At 39.3% G+C, this 16,929-nt stretch overlaps 1 protein-coding gene across 10 annotated transcripts in view; it reads right to left on the bottom strand.

The window, feature by feature from the left end:
• Window positions 1-501: 501 nt before the first annotated feature.
• Window positions 502-16,929, bottom strand: part of DCAF17 (DDB1 and CUL4 associated factor 17) — a 41,142-nt gene continuing 24,714 nt past the window's right edge. For 6 of the 10 annotated variants that reach the window (XM_036320232.1, XM_036320234.1, XM_036320235.1 and 3 more), the window contains 6 exons: window positions 14,681-14,770; window positions 10,807-10,894; window positions 9,823-9,906; window positions 7,325-7,480; window positions 6,005-6,150; window positions 502-1,393 (listed from right to left, as the gene is read on the bottom strand). In XM_036320232.1, the coding sequence (XP_036176125.1) occupies window positions 6,013-6,150; window positions 7,325-7,480; window positions 9,823-9,906; window positions 10,807-10,894; window positions 14,681-14,770 (556 nt within the window). In that variant the 3' untranslated portion in view covers window positions 502-1,393; window positions 6,005-6,012. Of the gene's footprint in view, window positions 1,394-1,974; window positions 2,394-6,004; window positions 6,151-7,324; window positions 7,481-9,788; window positions 9,907-10,806; window positions 10,895-14,680; window positions 14,771-16,929 lie in introns of those variants that run through there. The other 4 variants (XM_036320231.1, XM_036320233.1, XM_036320229.1 and 1 more) reach the window with 3 other exon arrangements.

The following is a 16,929-nucleotide window of genomic DNA, read 5'->3' on the forward strand; positions in this document are numbered from 1 at the left end:
AAATTTTCTACAAATGTTCGTAGGAGCTTTATTTGTAGCAGCCAAAAAAAGCAAACAACCCAAATGTTCATTATCATACTTAATGGTGAAAGACTGAAAGATTTTCCCTATGTGTTGGGTACCCATATGCAGAAAAACAAGTCCAAACAAACTTTGATCCATGCCTTGCACCATACACAAAAACTAACAAAAGTTGATTATAAATCTAAATATAAAACCTAAATTAAATATCTAAAAGAGTGACCATTCCGAGTGTTGGCAAGGATTTGGGGCAGTTGGAACTCTCATATACACTGATGACAGGAATATAAAATGGTACAGCCATTTTGGAAAAACTATTTGGAAACTTTTTAAAAAGTCAAGCATATACCTAATGTATGACCCAGCCATTTCTCCCTTGGTTTTCACTCAATAGAAATAAAGCATATGCCCATACAAATTTGTCTGTAAATGTTTGTAAGATCTTTATTTGTAGTAGCCGAAAAATGGAAACAACCCAAATGAACATTAACAGGTAAAGGCATTTAATTGTGGTCATAAACAAACAATGGAGCACTGCCAAGGAATAAAAAGAAATGAACTATTGGTACATGCAACACAGATGATCTCAAAACAACTATACTGAGTGAAAGAAGCCCCCTGAAAAGTATTTACTGTGTGATTCCACTTATATAAAATTCTAGAAAACTCAAACTAACCTAAAGTGACAGACACAGAGCAGTGGTTGCCTTAGAAAGAGGAGAGAGGGGCAGGAGGGAGGGAAAACTCTTTGGGGTAATGGATATGTTTGTTATTTTGATTATAGTGATGTTTACATGTCAAAACTTAACAAATTGTACACTTTAAATATGTTCATTTTATTGTATGTCCATATGCCTCAATAAATCTATACTAATAAAAGGGTAATATGCTAATTAGGCCGGACATCCTTCCTGACAAAGCTGGGGGCGTGGCCCTGATCTCAGGCCAGGCCTAGGGACCATATCTGCACACGAATTTCATGCGCTGGGCCTCTAGTTTGTTAATAAAATGTAAAATTTACACATGGAAAATAAACACATGAGAATGTGCTTACCATTAGTTAATAAGGAAAACTAAATTTAAAATCACATTGAGATCCAATATAGTTATTGGGGAAAGGGTACAGCTTGTTTAATATGCTTTCATATTAGAACAGAAATTTCCCTGATTTAGAAATAACATGAACACAGTCTTTAAAGAAAACAGTCGTATTATTTATTACAATGTTTTATGGAGCCTCTTCTCTGGTGTCATGTCGTCCAGCTCCACCAGTCATGTGGAACAGTCAGGCGTGTGCCCTTAGGAACCAGGTTTGTTCTCCAATGCTGGTCTTCACGAAAGGAAACAGGGTTCCTTGGTGAGCAATGTATTCCTTGAAAAAGAATAATTCAAGCTGGATTTTGAATTATCTTAACTATTATCACATAAAAAGAATGTTTTCAACAGTTCCTGATAGGGGGGTAGCGGTTAAAGAAGATAAAGTGGTTGAACGGAGGGAAGGCTGCTAGGCACAAGTAGAAACAATCTAAGTCTCAACTAGAAAAGGTTATATACCCACCAAAAACACTAAGATAAAAAGATAAACAACCACAAATGTTGGAGTAAATGGTCTGGCAGTTTCTTATTAAACTATACATACACCTATTCTGGGACCCAACAATTTCATCCTTAGATGTTTACCTAAAAGGAATAAAGACATACCAGTATGTTCACCCACAAAAAAATTGTACAAGAATATTCACCACAGCTTTATTCATAACTAGAGGACCGGTGCATGGATTTGTGCACCAGTGGGGTCCCTCGGTCTGGCTTGCGGGGATTGGGCCGAAACTGGCTCTCTGACATCCCCCAAGGAGTCCCAGATTGTGAGAGGGCGGTTCTCAGGTGACGCACTCCGGAATCGGGCTCCCTCCTCTCTGATTCCAGGTGCGTCACCTGAGAAGCACAGCTGCCAAGTTACCACAGCTCAGCAGCTCCTGCATTGAGCGTCTGCCCCTGGTCGTCATTGTGCATCATAGCTAGCGGCCAGTTGGCCGGTCTCTTAGGCTTTGAGATATATACATAGTGTTGTTGTTTTTTCAAGTAGAAACAGCCTGGGTGCCCATCAACAGGAAAATGGAAAAAACAAATGGTGATATATTCATGCAAAAGAATACTCAGCAATAAAAGGAATGAACCACTGACACATGCAATGTTAATCTCAAAAACACGCTGAGTGAAAGAAGCATTATGCTTTGCATGATAGCATTTATGTAAAATATTAGAACAGGCACATTTAACCTATAAGGCAAAATAATCAGAACAATAGTTACACCTGGTAGGACGTGGAGTGGATTGCCTAGAAAGGGCCAGGAGGAAACTTCCTAGGATGACTGCAATGTAAAGGGTTTGGGTTACACAGGTCTATGCATTTGCAAAAACTCAGCAAATTTATACTTAACATTTGTGTACTTCGTTGCATGTAAGTATACATAAAAAATTTTAAAAACTAAACAGTATTAAATCAATTTAATGACATGCATGTTGAACTATTAGGGAAAAGTATACCAACGTCTGCAATTTACTTTGAAGTAAATCATAAAAGTGGCATGGATAGATAACAATGTAGAGTGAAAGGTAGAATCCATGTGGTTGGTATTTGGATATTTACCATAAAATTCTGTCAACTTTGCTGTATGTTTGAAAATTTTCATGGGGAAAGCCTTTTAAGAGGTTTGGAGGAAATCTGGCATAAGTTTTTGTCAACCTAATGGGGATTTTTCCGATCTCTGCACTTACTCATTGTAGGACCTTGCACAAATTAACTTCTGCAATTGTCATTTTCCTCATTTGTACGACGGAGTTCACACCTCAGATGGTTACTCTGAATGCTGAGACAACTCCTTTTACATGCATCACCATGATAGTAGACAGGAAGCACTCACTAAATATAACTTACAAGTTTTTTAAGAGCATGTACAGGACACAAAACAACTGGTGGAAGGATGTGGGGCACCTTAATTTGTTTAAATAAAGCAATATGATTTCCTCACTAGGTTGTTCAAATGGAAGGATGTGGGGCACCTTAATTTGTTTAAATAAAGCAATATGATTTCCTCACTAGGTAGTTCAAATAACCATAATAATATTTCTTTTGTTTTGTCCCAGAAATGTTTTAGAAGGCCAAGGAAAATAATCTTATTGCATTGATATTGTGAGACTATACAGAACCTTAGATCAAGGAGTGAAATGCAGAAATGCATCTCTTATCAGCTTAATATCTGGACTTGCTGAAAGAAGCTACCCTGCTTCACCCAGTCTGAATTAAACACTCAGAAATGTCACCCCATTATGTTTTATGCCTGGCACTAGCACCTGTTAAGTAGGTGGGCACACATGAATGTCTCTAACACATTAAGGTAGAGAGGAGGGTTACGGTGGGGCAGGAGGCTATTAACCACAACTTCTCTTCACCCTCAAGAGGATAACAGACTCACACCTGGCAGGTGGCAGAATGAGCAACTGTATGCCCCTACTTTTCGGGGAAGCTTACTATATTATCTCCAGGTATGTGTGTTATCTGTAAATTTCCATATTCTTTGCTATCTTGTGTACCTTTTGCCATCTTTTTATCAACCATCCTGTTACCCATCATGCAGCCCACATTGCCACACAATGTTGTAAGTGCCTGAAACTAAGTAATAGCAGCTTGTCCTTGTCCTGCAATTGGGCACAGCCCTTCCGTTTGCTACATGGCCCACAGTTCCCTACTGTCTTCCACACGAGGTGCATTTCCTGCCTGGCCCATGTGGCACTTGGATCTTGGTCTGGTTCGATTTGGGCAGTGGTGAGACAGTAGGAGGTTCTTAGTGGTCGATTCAGATCTAGACTAGAAGCACACACCCATACGCACCAAAACAGGACGGCAGTACCATTTTATGTACCCTTTTAAAAAATGACAGGAATCTCGGTGGTCAGATGCCTTTTTGAGTACATGGGATCCTTTCTAGCATTTTATCAAAAGAAGGCAATAACTTAAAGGAGAAGGAGAAACTCAACAAACCTCTTCTGGAAAAAATCTGACAGGATTCAAGTCTTAGGACATTCTTTTCTGACACTCCCGGAAACAAAGATTAGGTTTTATAACTATATTTGCCTTGAAACCCACACAGCACTGCTTTCTTTCTTTTCTCTGGTATTTTTAATCTATTCCCCCTTTTCCAGATTGAAAGGAACTGGGCAGGGCCATTTACCTCGTGTCTAACTAGAAGTTTGGGGCTATATCCACCACATGGCAACTATTCAACCACTTCGTAATCACATCATGTCTCTAAAATGCTCTGAAAGCTTCACATATTAAATTAAATAGTTCTATTAAATGTGCATAAAATGAGAATGAATTTTTCAATTAGTGGATATAAAAGTATTCACATTTCATATATGAAGATAGTTTTATCATCTTGCTCCTGAGGTAATCACTTCTGCTTTCCCAAATGGTTGTAATACGTAGGATCAGATTCAGAAAGATCATATTTTTAGCCCACATATAAGTATTTTCCCTTTTTCTAAAATGTTACCCATCTTCTTTTCTGTTGCACAAAAGACAGTTTTATGTCTACTCCCTTTATTGCTGTAAGTTTATGGACTCTGCCACTAATTTCCTGACTTTTAGAATAGCTAATACGTCTCTCTCCTCAGCCCTGTTGATTATAATAAGGTTGAAATTTCTCTGCAAGCTTCAAGGGCAGAACAGGGCAGAATTTACATCATTCTTAACATGGGTTCAAGCTACAACTGAAGAGTTTTTATATAAATCATCCAAGCTAAAGTTCCTTATTTTAACCTTAGTAGGAATCAGCAATGATTTTTACTGCTATTTCCGCCCCTCCCCCCCCCCCCCCCCGCCTTTTTTTACTAGTTATTTTTTTGAGGCTGAATCAGAGAAATGTATGGAACATGTGCACTGCAAGCAACTGGATTTCTCTGACAGAGAGCACACAAAAATACTTTCTCCTTTTACTTAGGTTGCATTTATTTAACATTCTAAAGAATGACTATCTGATTTCAAGGATCATATTTAGATCAATTTTAACAAATAAGAAAAAATACTCATTTCACAAGTAAGATAAAACCAAAAGTTTTTTCTACCTAAGCAGTTAGTTTCCAAGCTACTCCTGGAACCACCTACCCTTCTACAGAGAGCAAAACTGGTACAACCCAGAATAACTTTACCTTACTGTATTGCCCAAGCAAAACTGGAGGACACACCAACTAGACCGAATGGTGAAATGAGTACAACATTCTTAATAATTAAGAGCTAACAGGCTACATATTAGAAAAAAATTCACTTAAAGTTTGTTCGGAATCATTTACATTCGTCTACGATAGAAGCACAAATAATCAATGAGAACATCAAGCAACGAGAATAAAACCATGGAAGAAGAAATAATTAGTACAAATACAAAATACAGATACATATTTAAGGTTTTCTTTTTAACTGTGATGACACATCTTGGGTTCAAAAGTATGCTTTCACATTACAGATCTCATTTCTCATCCTTAAGCAAAATATGGTACAGAGGACACAGGATTTCTTTCTTTATCTTTTGTATCTTTCTTTTTGTCTTTCTCTCTTAGTATTACCAATCAAAATTCCATACTATCCTTTAAGAGCCACGTTAAACACCTCCTCACCAATGACCTTCTCCCCAATGATTAAAATTAAGCTGTTCTCAACATTTTATATTTTCAACACCACCTAGCTAAAATCTCTAAAATGCTAGACTTCTTGGGAGAATATTCTAAAAATCCCTTACATAAAATGAAGTTCTCACCACCTTATATGGCAAGAGTTTAAAAGAGAAGTCACAGTCATCTGGAGTTAACACAAGATCTTATGGAGAACTTGCTATGCAAATAATAAAAAAGGAGGACTGGACACAGTTGTTGGGGTGTTTGGCTAAAAGTCTCATAAGTTACATCTCAAAATTAAAAATTTTCTCACTCTTTTTCTCAACTTCTGTTTGTGGCTTCTTCTTCTTCCCCAGGGTCACACACCATCTGGTAAACATAGCAGCTAAAGACCCTGCTGGGTTTCTGTTCTATGTGTAGGACCAAGTCTCTGTCAAAGTAGACTTCGTGGCTGTATGTCTGCAATGAAAACACAGTCAAAAGCAATCTCCCCTTCACTATTTAGAATAGAACCATATTGACTACTTGTCCCTAAAATGTCACAGCACCTATGCCAGGGATCTTCAAATACACATTTGGAGGCAAAATAGTTGTCATAAAAGGTTTATTTTTCATTATTTGTGGATATGCAGATTACTTACGACAGTGGTCGGCAAACCGCGGCTCGCAAGCCACATGCGGCTCTTTGGCCCCTTGAGTGTGGCTCTTCCACAAAATACCATGTGCGGGAGTGCACGTACAGTGTGATTGAAACTTCGTGGCCCATGCACAGAAGTCGGTTTTCGGAAAGGAGATAGACGAAACAAGTATACAAGACGAGTGTGGATGGGAGAGTTGGAAGGGGTCGACCTCAGCGAATGTACCTCAATCAGATTGAGGACGTTTTTAGCAAAGGCCAGCTTAGGAGTACCCTAATTAAGTTAGTAACAATGTACCTACCTATATGGTTTAAGTTTAAAAAATTTGGCTCTCAAAAGCAATTTCAGTTGTTGTACTGTTGATATTTGGCTCCGTTGACTAATGAGTTTGCCGACCACTGACTTACGAGAAAAGCATGACACAAAATGCTAAGAATGGAAAGAGCCCTGAACTTAAGAGTCTGAACAGCCAGATTTTATTGCCAAAACTGCAACTACTTCACCATGTTTTGGTGGGCAAATTGCTAAACCTCTCAGGTTCCCCACTGATAAAATAAGAATTGGATAAAATATTTCTTATAGCTTTTATATTCTATAATACTCAGAAGAATAGACAAATGCTTCTAAGAGTGCCTGGAAACACTACATTCTTAGATATGGTCTCCATTAAATAACTGTAAACTTTTATTTTTTAAAATATTAACAAACTTTCAAAATGAGAGAAAACCAAGGACTATGATAAGGAAATAGTCAGCATGTCCCGGAAAAAACATAAAGTTTTGTCTTTAAGGCCACTGGTAAGGTGACATCCTCTACTCCCTAGGGGAGGAAGTCTAAAGAAGTACTCATTTTGTCCTACATGTAGTCCAGTAACCTCTTTCATGTGGTCATTGGTCTATGAACTAGGACTGACACAGACATAGAAACATCTGTTTCAATAAATGCCACCTATAAAGGGAACCCTTACAACTTTGTATTGCATGAACGCTACTCACCACATCCCATGACTCCACCAGTGGAATGCTTTTAAGTAAAGTTCCATATTCATTACAGTGGAAATCAAGGTGAGCTTTTCCTTCGGCATCTATTTGAGTAACAGCTACCACAGAAAGCAAATCCAATTCATCTTCATAGTCCACAATTTTGAAAGTCTTGGGGAATAGATGGATAAGGCAAAGGAAAAGAAGAACAAATCCAGTTATCCAGTTAGGGTTATCTCTACATTTGTAGTTTAACTATTCTACTACTTATGAAAATAATGCAGAAAAAAGAATGAGTGGGTGGGAACATAGGGGGGAAGGTGTCTCTGCTTATATGCCTAGTAAAATACCAGTTTCAAGATTTTCAAGACTTAAACAGTATCCCACAGATTTTGACAAACAGAACCAAGCCTATGTACATCTCAGCCAAACTATAACTGAAATTCTCTATTATGAGCAAACCAGAGCTTCTCCAAATTCGAAAGAGATATTCAACTGCTGTCTCTGAATATCTGGTTCCCAGAAACAACGAAATATATAGAGCCCAGTTCTGCAACCTGAAGACTGCCACTGTGCTAGGAAGGTTCTTATGACAGAAAAAAACAAGTCATTTAAAGAAGAATTGATAGCCCATCATATACTATTTAGGATTCTATTTGTCATACTTTTTTTAAAAACCCTTCTTAGTTCCTTAAAGAAAACAAACAAACAAACAACAAAATTGCTGCTTAAACTTGAGGAAGGATATTTAGAATTGAAATTTAACCCACAAAACAGGAGTAGGATAAGAGATATAGGTTAGATTAAAGATGGTAAAAACTCAAGGAAGGAAAACCTAACTCCAGAACCCAGGGAGGAAAACCTGGGACTCCAACAGCCTCACAGGGAAGCAGATCCATGCCCAGCCATCAGGGATGGACCAGAGAGACATATCCTGGCAGGCACAGCAAATTTCTCTTAATCACCACATGCAAATCCTCCACTTACATTTGGTCAAACTGCTTGTTAACCCATTTGTATTTTCTACCTTTACCACTTATGACATACAAATTTACATAGATTTATTATCTGTGGTTCCTTTTCATTTACTTTTTTGCATTGATCTAAACTTGGTCAAACTTCAAAGTTTGGGTGTGCTTTTATAGATGTTAATCACAATCCTTTTCAATTTTCCTTTTCCAGGCTAAAAGTTTTTTTCTTATCTCATGATGTAGAGTAGCCCTCTTTGCAACTACCTCCTTCCCTCTTAATTATTCTTGCTACCTTTGGGTAGTTTTGGTATGTCTTTCTTGAATACAGTTTTTTATACAGGATAGGGAGCTTTCTGCTTTGTTCTCAACAGATTTCCTTGGTTCAAAAGAATAAATATATATTTTTTCCTTTTTGACAGTTGCCACATACTGGGCCAACTCCAACCTATTTTTAAAATTTTTCAAAAACTATCCTTAGAAGGTTATTCTAATATTTCTACCTAGAAATAGTACACAAATAATATAGTTCTATGGTCTAAATGGATTTAGTATTTATGCATTGGTTTTATATTTGCAGCATGGTAACTGTCAGTTGATTTCAAAAGTCCTTCCAATGCCTCTTCAAAAGAAAAGGATAGCCCACTGGTGTGGCTCATTGATTGAGTGTCAACCCATGAGTCAAGAGGTCACTGGTTTGATTCCCGGTCAGGGCACATGCCCTGGTTGCAGGCTTAGTCCCAGGTAGGGGCATATGCAGGAGGCAGCTGATTGGTGATGTTTCTCTTTCATTGATAAAATCTATCCCTCTCCCTTCCTGTCTCTCTGAAATCAATAAAAACAATAATTAAAAAAGGATAAAAATGTATTAGCTCAGTGACTAGTAATGTCAATTTGAGGCCAGAGGCTGAACTGATTTACGACCCTTCTTCCCTGGCCCATGAACATAAACAAACATATCCATGTCTAGTAGGTAAAAAAATAAGGTTAAAGCCATAAAGTCAGAAGGAGAAAACTCAAGACTTTTCTAAGAGATTTCCCTCTAAAACAGTGGTTCTCAACCTGTGGGTCGCGACCCCTTTGGCGGTCGAACGACACTTTCACAGGGGTCGCCTAAGACCATCCTGCATATCAGATATTTACATTACGATTCACAATAGTAGCAACATTACAGTTATGAAGTAGCAACGAAAATAATTTTATGGTTGGGTCACAACATGAGGAACTGTATTTAAAGGACAGGAAGGTTGAGAACCACTGCTAAAGTGTCCACATTAACACAACAAAACAATAAGCTAATGGTATTTTCAAGTTATTTCAGTCCTATGAACCTTTCTGCAAATAAAACCTTATGAATAATTCCAATCTGAAAAGAGAGGGTAACGGGAAAGCACTGGTTGAAATAGTATGCATAGTCTTACAGACTAAGCCTGCATGGAACTCACCCTCAATCTCTACCCCAGGGTCCCTGTTGGCCAAAATAATTTAAAACCCATAGAGCAAGTACATACTAGTTTGGTTTGTTGTCTCTGGCTAGAGTAATACCTCTTGTTCTGGGTCATCATCCAGAAGATTAAATTTTTTTTTAACCACCCGTCCAGATGCAGTAACAGTGGGTAAGTTTTCATTCTATCAGATGGAGAGAGAAAAAAGATGTGACAAGTCCTAGTATATGCAGTTAATAACAAAATTAATTAGCAAATGTGGTAAAACTAACCAACCCTTCTCCAACATCCATAATTCTTTCCTCAACTAATAAAATTCTGAATCAGCTTTTTGATCCTCCATTTAATAAAAATACTTGTTACTGTAAAGTTTTTAATGGATAAAACACTAAAATAGGCAAAAATAAATACGAAGGTTACAGATTCGCTACTTCACTCGCCCTTCAGACTCTGCTTTAGTATATAATAGTACAGCAAATAGAATGGATCTGCTTTTGGAAATTTCGCTCTGTATGATTTCCTTCATATTCTTAATTTGTATGCTAAAGGAAAAGAACCAGCTGGAGTCAAAACAATGAATTAAACCCAAAGGTTGATAACTCATCAATAAAAACTTAAAGAGAAACCCAGAAAGGAAATAGAAATAAGCAAAAAATACTCAATATAGTCCTGTCTGGTTCGGTTCAGTGGATAGAGGGTCAGACTATGGATTGAAGGGTCCCGGATTCGATTCTGGTCAAGGGCACATGCCTAGGTTGCAGCTCCATCCCCAGTAGGGGGCGTGCAGGAGGCAGCTGATCAATGATTCTCTCTCATCATTGATGTTTCTCTCTCTCTCTACCTCTCCCTTCCTTTCTGAAATCAATAAAAATATATTTTAAAAAATACTCAATATAATCAGTTCTCTCCAGATCTCCTATGTACTTGGGGTTAAGACCAGCTATCCACATAGACAAAGTGAACAGACTTTTATAAACTTGTGCTGTTCTTGTCAGTCATGCTAAAGGGCAAACACATCTGCACTATTCTATTCCTATATAGAAAGACAGTGATACACACAGATTTTAAAGTACTCCTGACTTACTTTGTTCTCTCTGTTGGCCAATATGACAAAATCTTCAGAGATCTGATGCTGGCCACGATTATTTTCTATTTCATTTAGCTTTAAAACTCTGAAAAGAGACAGAGAACCAAGATGGCGGCATAGGTTAACGCTGGAGTTTGCTGCTTTGAACAACTACTTCAAAAGTGAAACCAAAAAACGGAAGGGACATCACCCAGAACCACAGGAACGCTGCCTGAGTGGAAGTCCTACAACTAGGAGGAAAGAGAAACGCATACGGACACTCAGAGGAGGCGCAGTGCTAAAGTCAAATTCTGAGGTGCGGAGTGCGCGGAGCGGGCTGGCGGCGGAGGGCGCAGTTGGCGTTTTCAATCGGGAGGGAGGCGCAGTCTCTGAGCTCCAGATACAGGCGAGTCTTTAGGGACCCAGACTCAAACGGGAGAAGCGGGACTGTCTGGCTTCGGTCAGAGCGAGTGCAGCTTTCTCTCTGAGCTTTGCAGCGGGTGCTGGGACTCAGAGAGGCAGAGCCCCTGGGGACAGGACTGAGAGCCGCCATAACTGCTCTCTCCGGCCCACCCTGTTGATCCTGTGCGACCCGCCCCGCCCAAGCCCTGCACACAGGCATTTGCCGGATAGCCTCAGGCAAACGCCAGATTAGCACCTCCCTAGAGGACAGAAGTTCTCTCACTGCTGACACAGCTGATTCTCATAGTCACTTGGCCTGGAGGTCAAACCCTCCCTGGAATTAGCTACAACAATCAAGATTTAACTATAAGACTGCGAACAAAGACCACTAGGGGGTGCACCAAGGAAGCATAACAAAATGCGGAGACAAAGAAACAGGACAAAATTGTCAATGGAAGATATAGAGTTCAGAACCACACTTTTAAGGTCTCTCAAGAACTGTTTAGAAGCCGCCGATAAACTTAATGAGATCTACAAGAAAACTAATAAGACCCTCGATCTTATATTGGGGAACCAACTAGAAATTAAGCATACACGGACTGAAATAACGAATATTATACAGACTCCCGACAGCAGACCAGAGGAGCGCAAGAATCAAGTCAATGATTTGAAATGCGAGGAAGCAAAAAACACCCAACCGGAAAAGCAAAATGAAAAAAGAATCCAAAAATGCGAGGATAGTGTAAGGAGCCTCTGGGACAGCTTCAAGCGTACCAACATCAGAATTATAGGGGTGCCAGAAGATGAGAGAGAGCAAGATATTGAAAACCTATTTGAAGAAATAATGACAGAAAACTTCCCCCACCTGGTGAAAGAAATGGACTTACAGGTCCAAGAAGCGCGGAGAACCCCAAACAAAAGGAATCCAAAGAGGACCACACCAAGACACATCATAATTAAAATGCCAAGAGCAAAAGATAAAGAGAGAATCTTAAAAACAGCAAGAGAAAGAAACTCAGTTACCTACAAGGGAATACCCATACGACTGTCAGCTGATTTCTCCACAGAAACTATGCAGGCCAGAAGGGAGTGGCAAGAAATATTCAAAGTGATGAATACCAAGAACCTACAACCAAGATTACTTTATCCAGCAAAGCTATCATTCAGAACTGAAGGTCAGATAAAGAGCTTCACAGATAAGGAAAAGCTAAAGGAGTCCATCCAGCAAAGCTATCATTCAGAACTGAAGGTCAGATAAAGAGCTTCACAGATAAGGAAAAGCTAAAGGAGTTCATCACCACCAAACCAGGATTATATGAAATGCTGAAAGGTATCCTTTAAGAAGAGGAAGAAGAAGAAAAAGGTAAAGATACAAATTATGAACAACAAATATGCATCTATCAACAAGTGAATCTAAGAATCAAGTGAATAAATAATCTGATGAACAGAATGAACTGGTGATTATAATAGAATCAGGGACATAGAAAGGGAATGGACTGACTATTCCTGGGGGGGAAAGGGGTGTGGGAGATGCGGGAAGAGACTGGACAAAAATCGTGCACCTATGGATGAGGACAGTGGGTGGGGAGTGAGGGCGGAGGGTGGGGCGGGAACTGGGAGGAGGGGAGTTATGGGGGGAAAAAAAAGAGGAACAAATGTAATAATCTGAACAATAAAGATTTAATTAAAAAAATAAAATAAAATAAAACTCTGAAAAGAGAAAAAAGGGATAGCCAGTTGGCCTGGAGGTCAAATCACCCCCAGTATTGCCGACAACAATCAAGGCTTAACTACAACAAGACTGCGCACAAAGACCACAAGGGGGTGCACCAAGAAAGCATAAAAAATGCGGAGACAAAGAAACATGACAGAAATGGAGGATATAGAGCTAAAAACTGCAATTTTAAGGTCTTTCAATAATTTTCTAGAAACTGCCGATAAATGTAGTGAGATCCTCAAGAAATCTAATGAGACCCTCGATGTGGTGATAAAGAACCAACTAGAAATTAAGCATACACTGGCTGAAATAAAGAATATTATACAGACACCCAACAGCAGACTAGAGGATTGCAAGAATCAAGTCAAAGATTCGAAATGCGAAGAAGCAAAAAACACCCAACTGGAAAAGCAAAACGAAAAAAGAATCCGAAAATACGAAGATAGTGTAAGGAGCCTCTGGGACAGCTTCAAGCGTACCAACATCAGAATTATAGGGGTGCCAGAAGATGAGAGAAAGCAAGATATTGAAAACCTATTTGAAGAAATAATGACAGAAAACTTCCCCCACCTGGTGAAAGAAATAGACTTACAGGTCCAAGAAGCGCAGAGAACCCCAAACAAAAGGAATCCAAAGAGGACCACACCAAGACACATCATAATTAAAATGCCAAGAGCAAAAGACAAAGAGATAATCTTAAAAGCAGCAAGAGAAAGAAACTCAGTTACCTACAAGGGAGTACCCATACGACTGTCAGCTGATTTCTCAACAGAAACTTGGCAGGCCAGAAGGGAATGGCAAGAAATATTCAAAGTGATGAATACCAAGAACCTACAACCAAGATTACTTTATCCAGCAAAGCTATCATTCAGAACTGAAGGTCAGATAAAGAGCTTCACAGATAAGGAAAAGCTAAAGGAGTTCATCACCACCAAACCAGTATTATATGAAATGCTGAAAGGTATCCTTTAAGAAGAGGAAGAAGAAAAAGGTAAAGATACAAATTATGAACAACAAACATGCATCTATCAACAAGTGAATCTAAGAATCAAGTGAACAAATAATCTGGTGATCATAATAGAATCAGGGACATAGAAAGGGAATGGACTGACTATTCTTGGGGGGGAAAGGGGTGTGGGAGATGCGGGAAGAGACTGGACAAAAATCGTGCACCTATGGATGAGGACAGTGGGTGGGGAGTGAGGGCGGAGGGTGGGGCGGGAACTGGGAGGAGGGGAGTTATGGGGGGAAAAAAGAGGAACAAATGTAATAATCTGAACAATAAAGATTTAATTAAAAAAAAAAAAAAGAGAGAAAAGGATTCTAAGAACCTAAGACTTCAACTCACCATCAAAATGCCGAAGTTGAACTAGTGAAACTCAACAAATGAAAATTATAGTAACAACACTGAGTTAGTTCTCCTCTCCTGATTTTCTGAAATATTAACGTCCATTTATTTACGTGTCCATAAATTCTTTCAAATTCAGGTATCTTGTTAAACAGAAAAATGTAGGAATGATGACAAGTGCTACTGAGGTAGGTAATGAAGTAGCATGCTCAGTCTTAAGCCATCTTCCAAACTGGCTTAATGAAAGTTACTTTTTTAAAAACCTCATCTCTGCCATCCTGCAACAGGTCTTTAACGTTTTGACTTTAACAATGACATTACAGTACAGGCATACCTCGTATTATTGCTCTTCGCAGATGTTGCATTTTTTTTTTTTTTACAAACTGAAGGCAAGACCCTCCACCAGCAAAAAGATTAAGGCTCACTTTATTGCAATACTTGCTTTATTGCTGTCGTCTGGAACCGAACATGCAATATCTCTGAGGTATGCCTGTAGATAATTTGCATTTTTATTTCTGAAGATAAAATGAGATATCAATGAACAACACTTGAATTATAAGACAGACTGGATTATCAACCATGCTTGAACTAAGAGTTTTCATGAAAGAGTAATATTTAAGAACTGCAAATGACTCAATACTTTTCTTTTTTCTTAAGATTATATTTAAAGATTTGGGTTTTCTGAGTGGTTTCCTTGGATCAAAGGAAAATAAAATAATTTGCTCACCACCCACACAAATCTGTTCACAGCACTAACAGGCTTCAAAAGCACAATATTTTCAAAGCTTAAAGTCTCAAGTGTAGGCAAAGAGAGCAGCAGGGAGAAGCAGCTACTGTGGCCAGGAAGAGCCAGAGGCCTTAGAGTTTGCCAGATATAAAGAAATCAGATTAATTTTAAATTACCCAATTAGCTATCTTAATTAGTGTGGATATTGTATAGTGCCTATCTATTAAAACATGGCAAAAGGGCACATACTCTCTGTGAACTTTATTTTCTTTCTTTCTTTTTTTAAAAATATATTTTATTGATTTTTTACAGAGAGGAAGGGAGAGGGATAAAGAGGTAGAAACATCGACGAGAGAGAAACATCGATCAGCTGCCTCTTGCACACCCCCCACTGGGGATGTGCCCGCAACCAAGGTACATGCCCTTGACCGGAATCGAACCCGGGACCCTTCAGTCTGCAGGCCGACGCTCTATCTGCTGAGCCACACCGGTTAGAGCAGGACTTTATTTTTTAAAACTGCCTTAACTGGTTTGGCTCAATGGATAGAGCATCAGCCTGTGGACTGAAGGGTCCCAGGTTTGATTCCGGTCAAGGGCATGTACCTTGGTTGTGGGCACATCCCCAGTAGGGGGTGTGCAGGAGGCAGCTGATCGATGTTTCTCTCTCATCGATGCTTCTACCTCTTTATCCCTCTCCCTTCCTCTCTGTAAAAAAATCAATAAAATATATTTTAAAAAAACAACTCAAACTCTTAATATTAAGAGATGGGTGGTAACAAACATTAAAAGTAAGGTTTACAAAAGCTGAGCCAGTTTTTATAACTTTTTGTAGAAGTTCACAATCGTATTTCATTAAGACCAGTCATCCTCCTTATACTCAGTCCAGAGAAGTAGACTAATTAACGTGGAGCAGACACTCCCTTCTTACTCACGAACACTCACTGAGCACCTTAGTCTGGGCTAAGCACTGTGCTCAGTGCTAAGATTAGAGGAGTCAGGAAAACAGTCTCTTTCCCTGTATTTATGGAGCTCATGATTCCAAGTCTAGATTTTAAACAGATGTTCACACAAATAATTAGTGAAAATTGCTCTAAGTGCTACAGAGGAAGATTACATAGTTGGTGCAATGAATAGAAGACGAGGAGCTAATCTAACAAAGGTTTCAGGAAAGGACTCTGTGGAAAGGGACAGTTAAGCTCAGGCATTAAATATGAATAGATATTAGGTAGAAGAATAGCTCAGGGAAGCAGACTCCAAACAGAGGGAACAGGTCCTCGCCTTTCTGAAAAGAGGATGACTGAAGTAAACTGAGTCAGAGGAGGGTCTTTCAGACCATGCCAAGAGCAGCAAGAAGCCATAAAAAGGTTGAAGCAGAATTCACATGGTCAGGTTTTTGTGTTTGTTAATGTTTCTTGCCGGGGTCCAACCCCAGCAGGTCCAGGGGTTCCCAAAGGCGTAGACGGAGTCGGCGAAGAAGGAAGGACACGGAGACAGTGTTCAGTTGATCAGCAGCCTAGCCAGGATCTCCAGCCAGGATCTCCAGCCAAGTTCTGGTCTGGATCTCCAGAGAGGTTCTGCTGTTTATTGTCTTGTTACATCCGTATTTATACCAGTTGATTTTAATCCTGTCAATCTCTATTGCAAAGGTTAGGGCGTTTCTTATCTCCATTCCAGGGAGTAAAGATTATGTAGCTTAAGCATGATTGTTTGTAGTTAAAGTGAATAACTACCCGCCTGGCACTTAGTTAAGGAGTTTTATCCCCTCCCTGACTTCAGGGGAAAATCCCTACCTGGGGAAACAACCTTTCTCGGAGAGGTGACCTTGGTTAAAACACACAGCGCTAAGGGGAGCAAACATATTAAGAACAGTATGCTATATACGCCAGGTCCCTTGAAACATGCTGTGCAGATGTTTCTTTCCTGCAGCGACTGTGTCAAGCAGCAAGG

Source organism: Myotis myotis, unplaced genomic scaffold (genome assembly GCF_014108235.1).
Source record: "Myotis myotis isolate mMyoMyo1 unplaced genomic scaffold, mMyoMyo1.p scaffold_m19_p_8, whole genome shotgun sequence".
NCBI lineage: Eukaryota > Metazoa > Chordata > Mammalia > Chiroptera > Vespertilionidae > Myotis > Myotis myotis.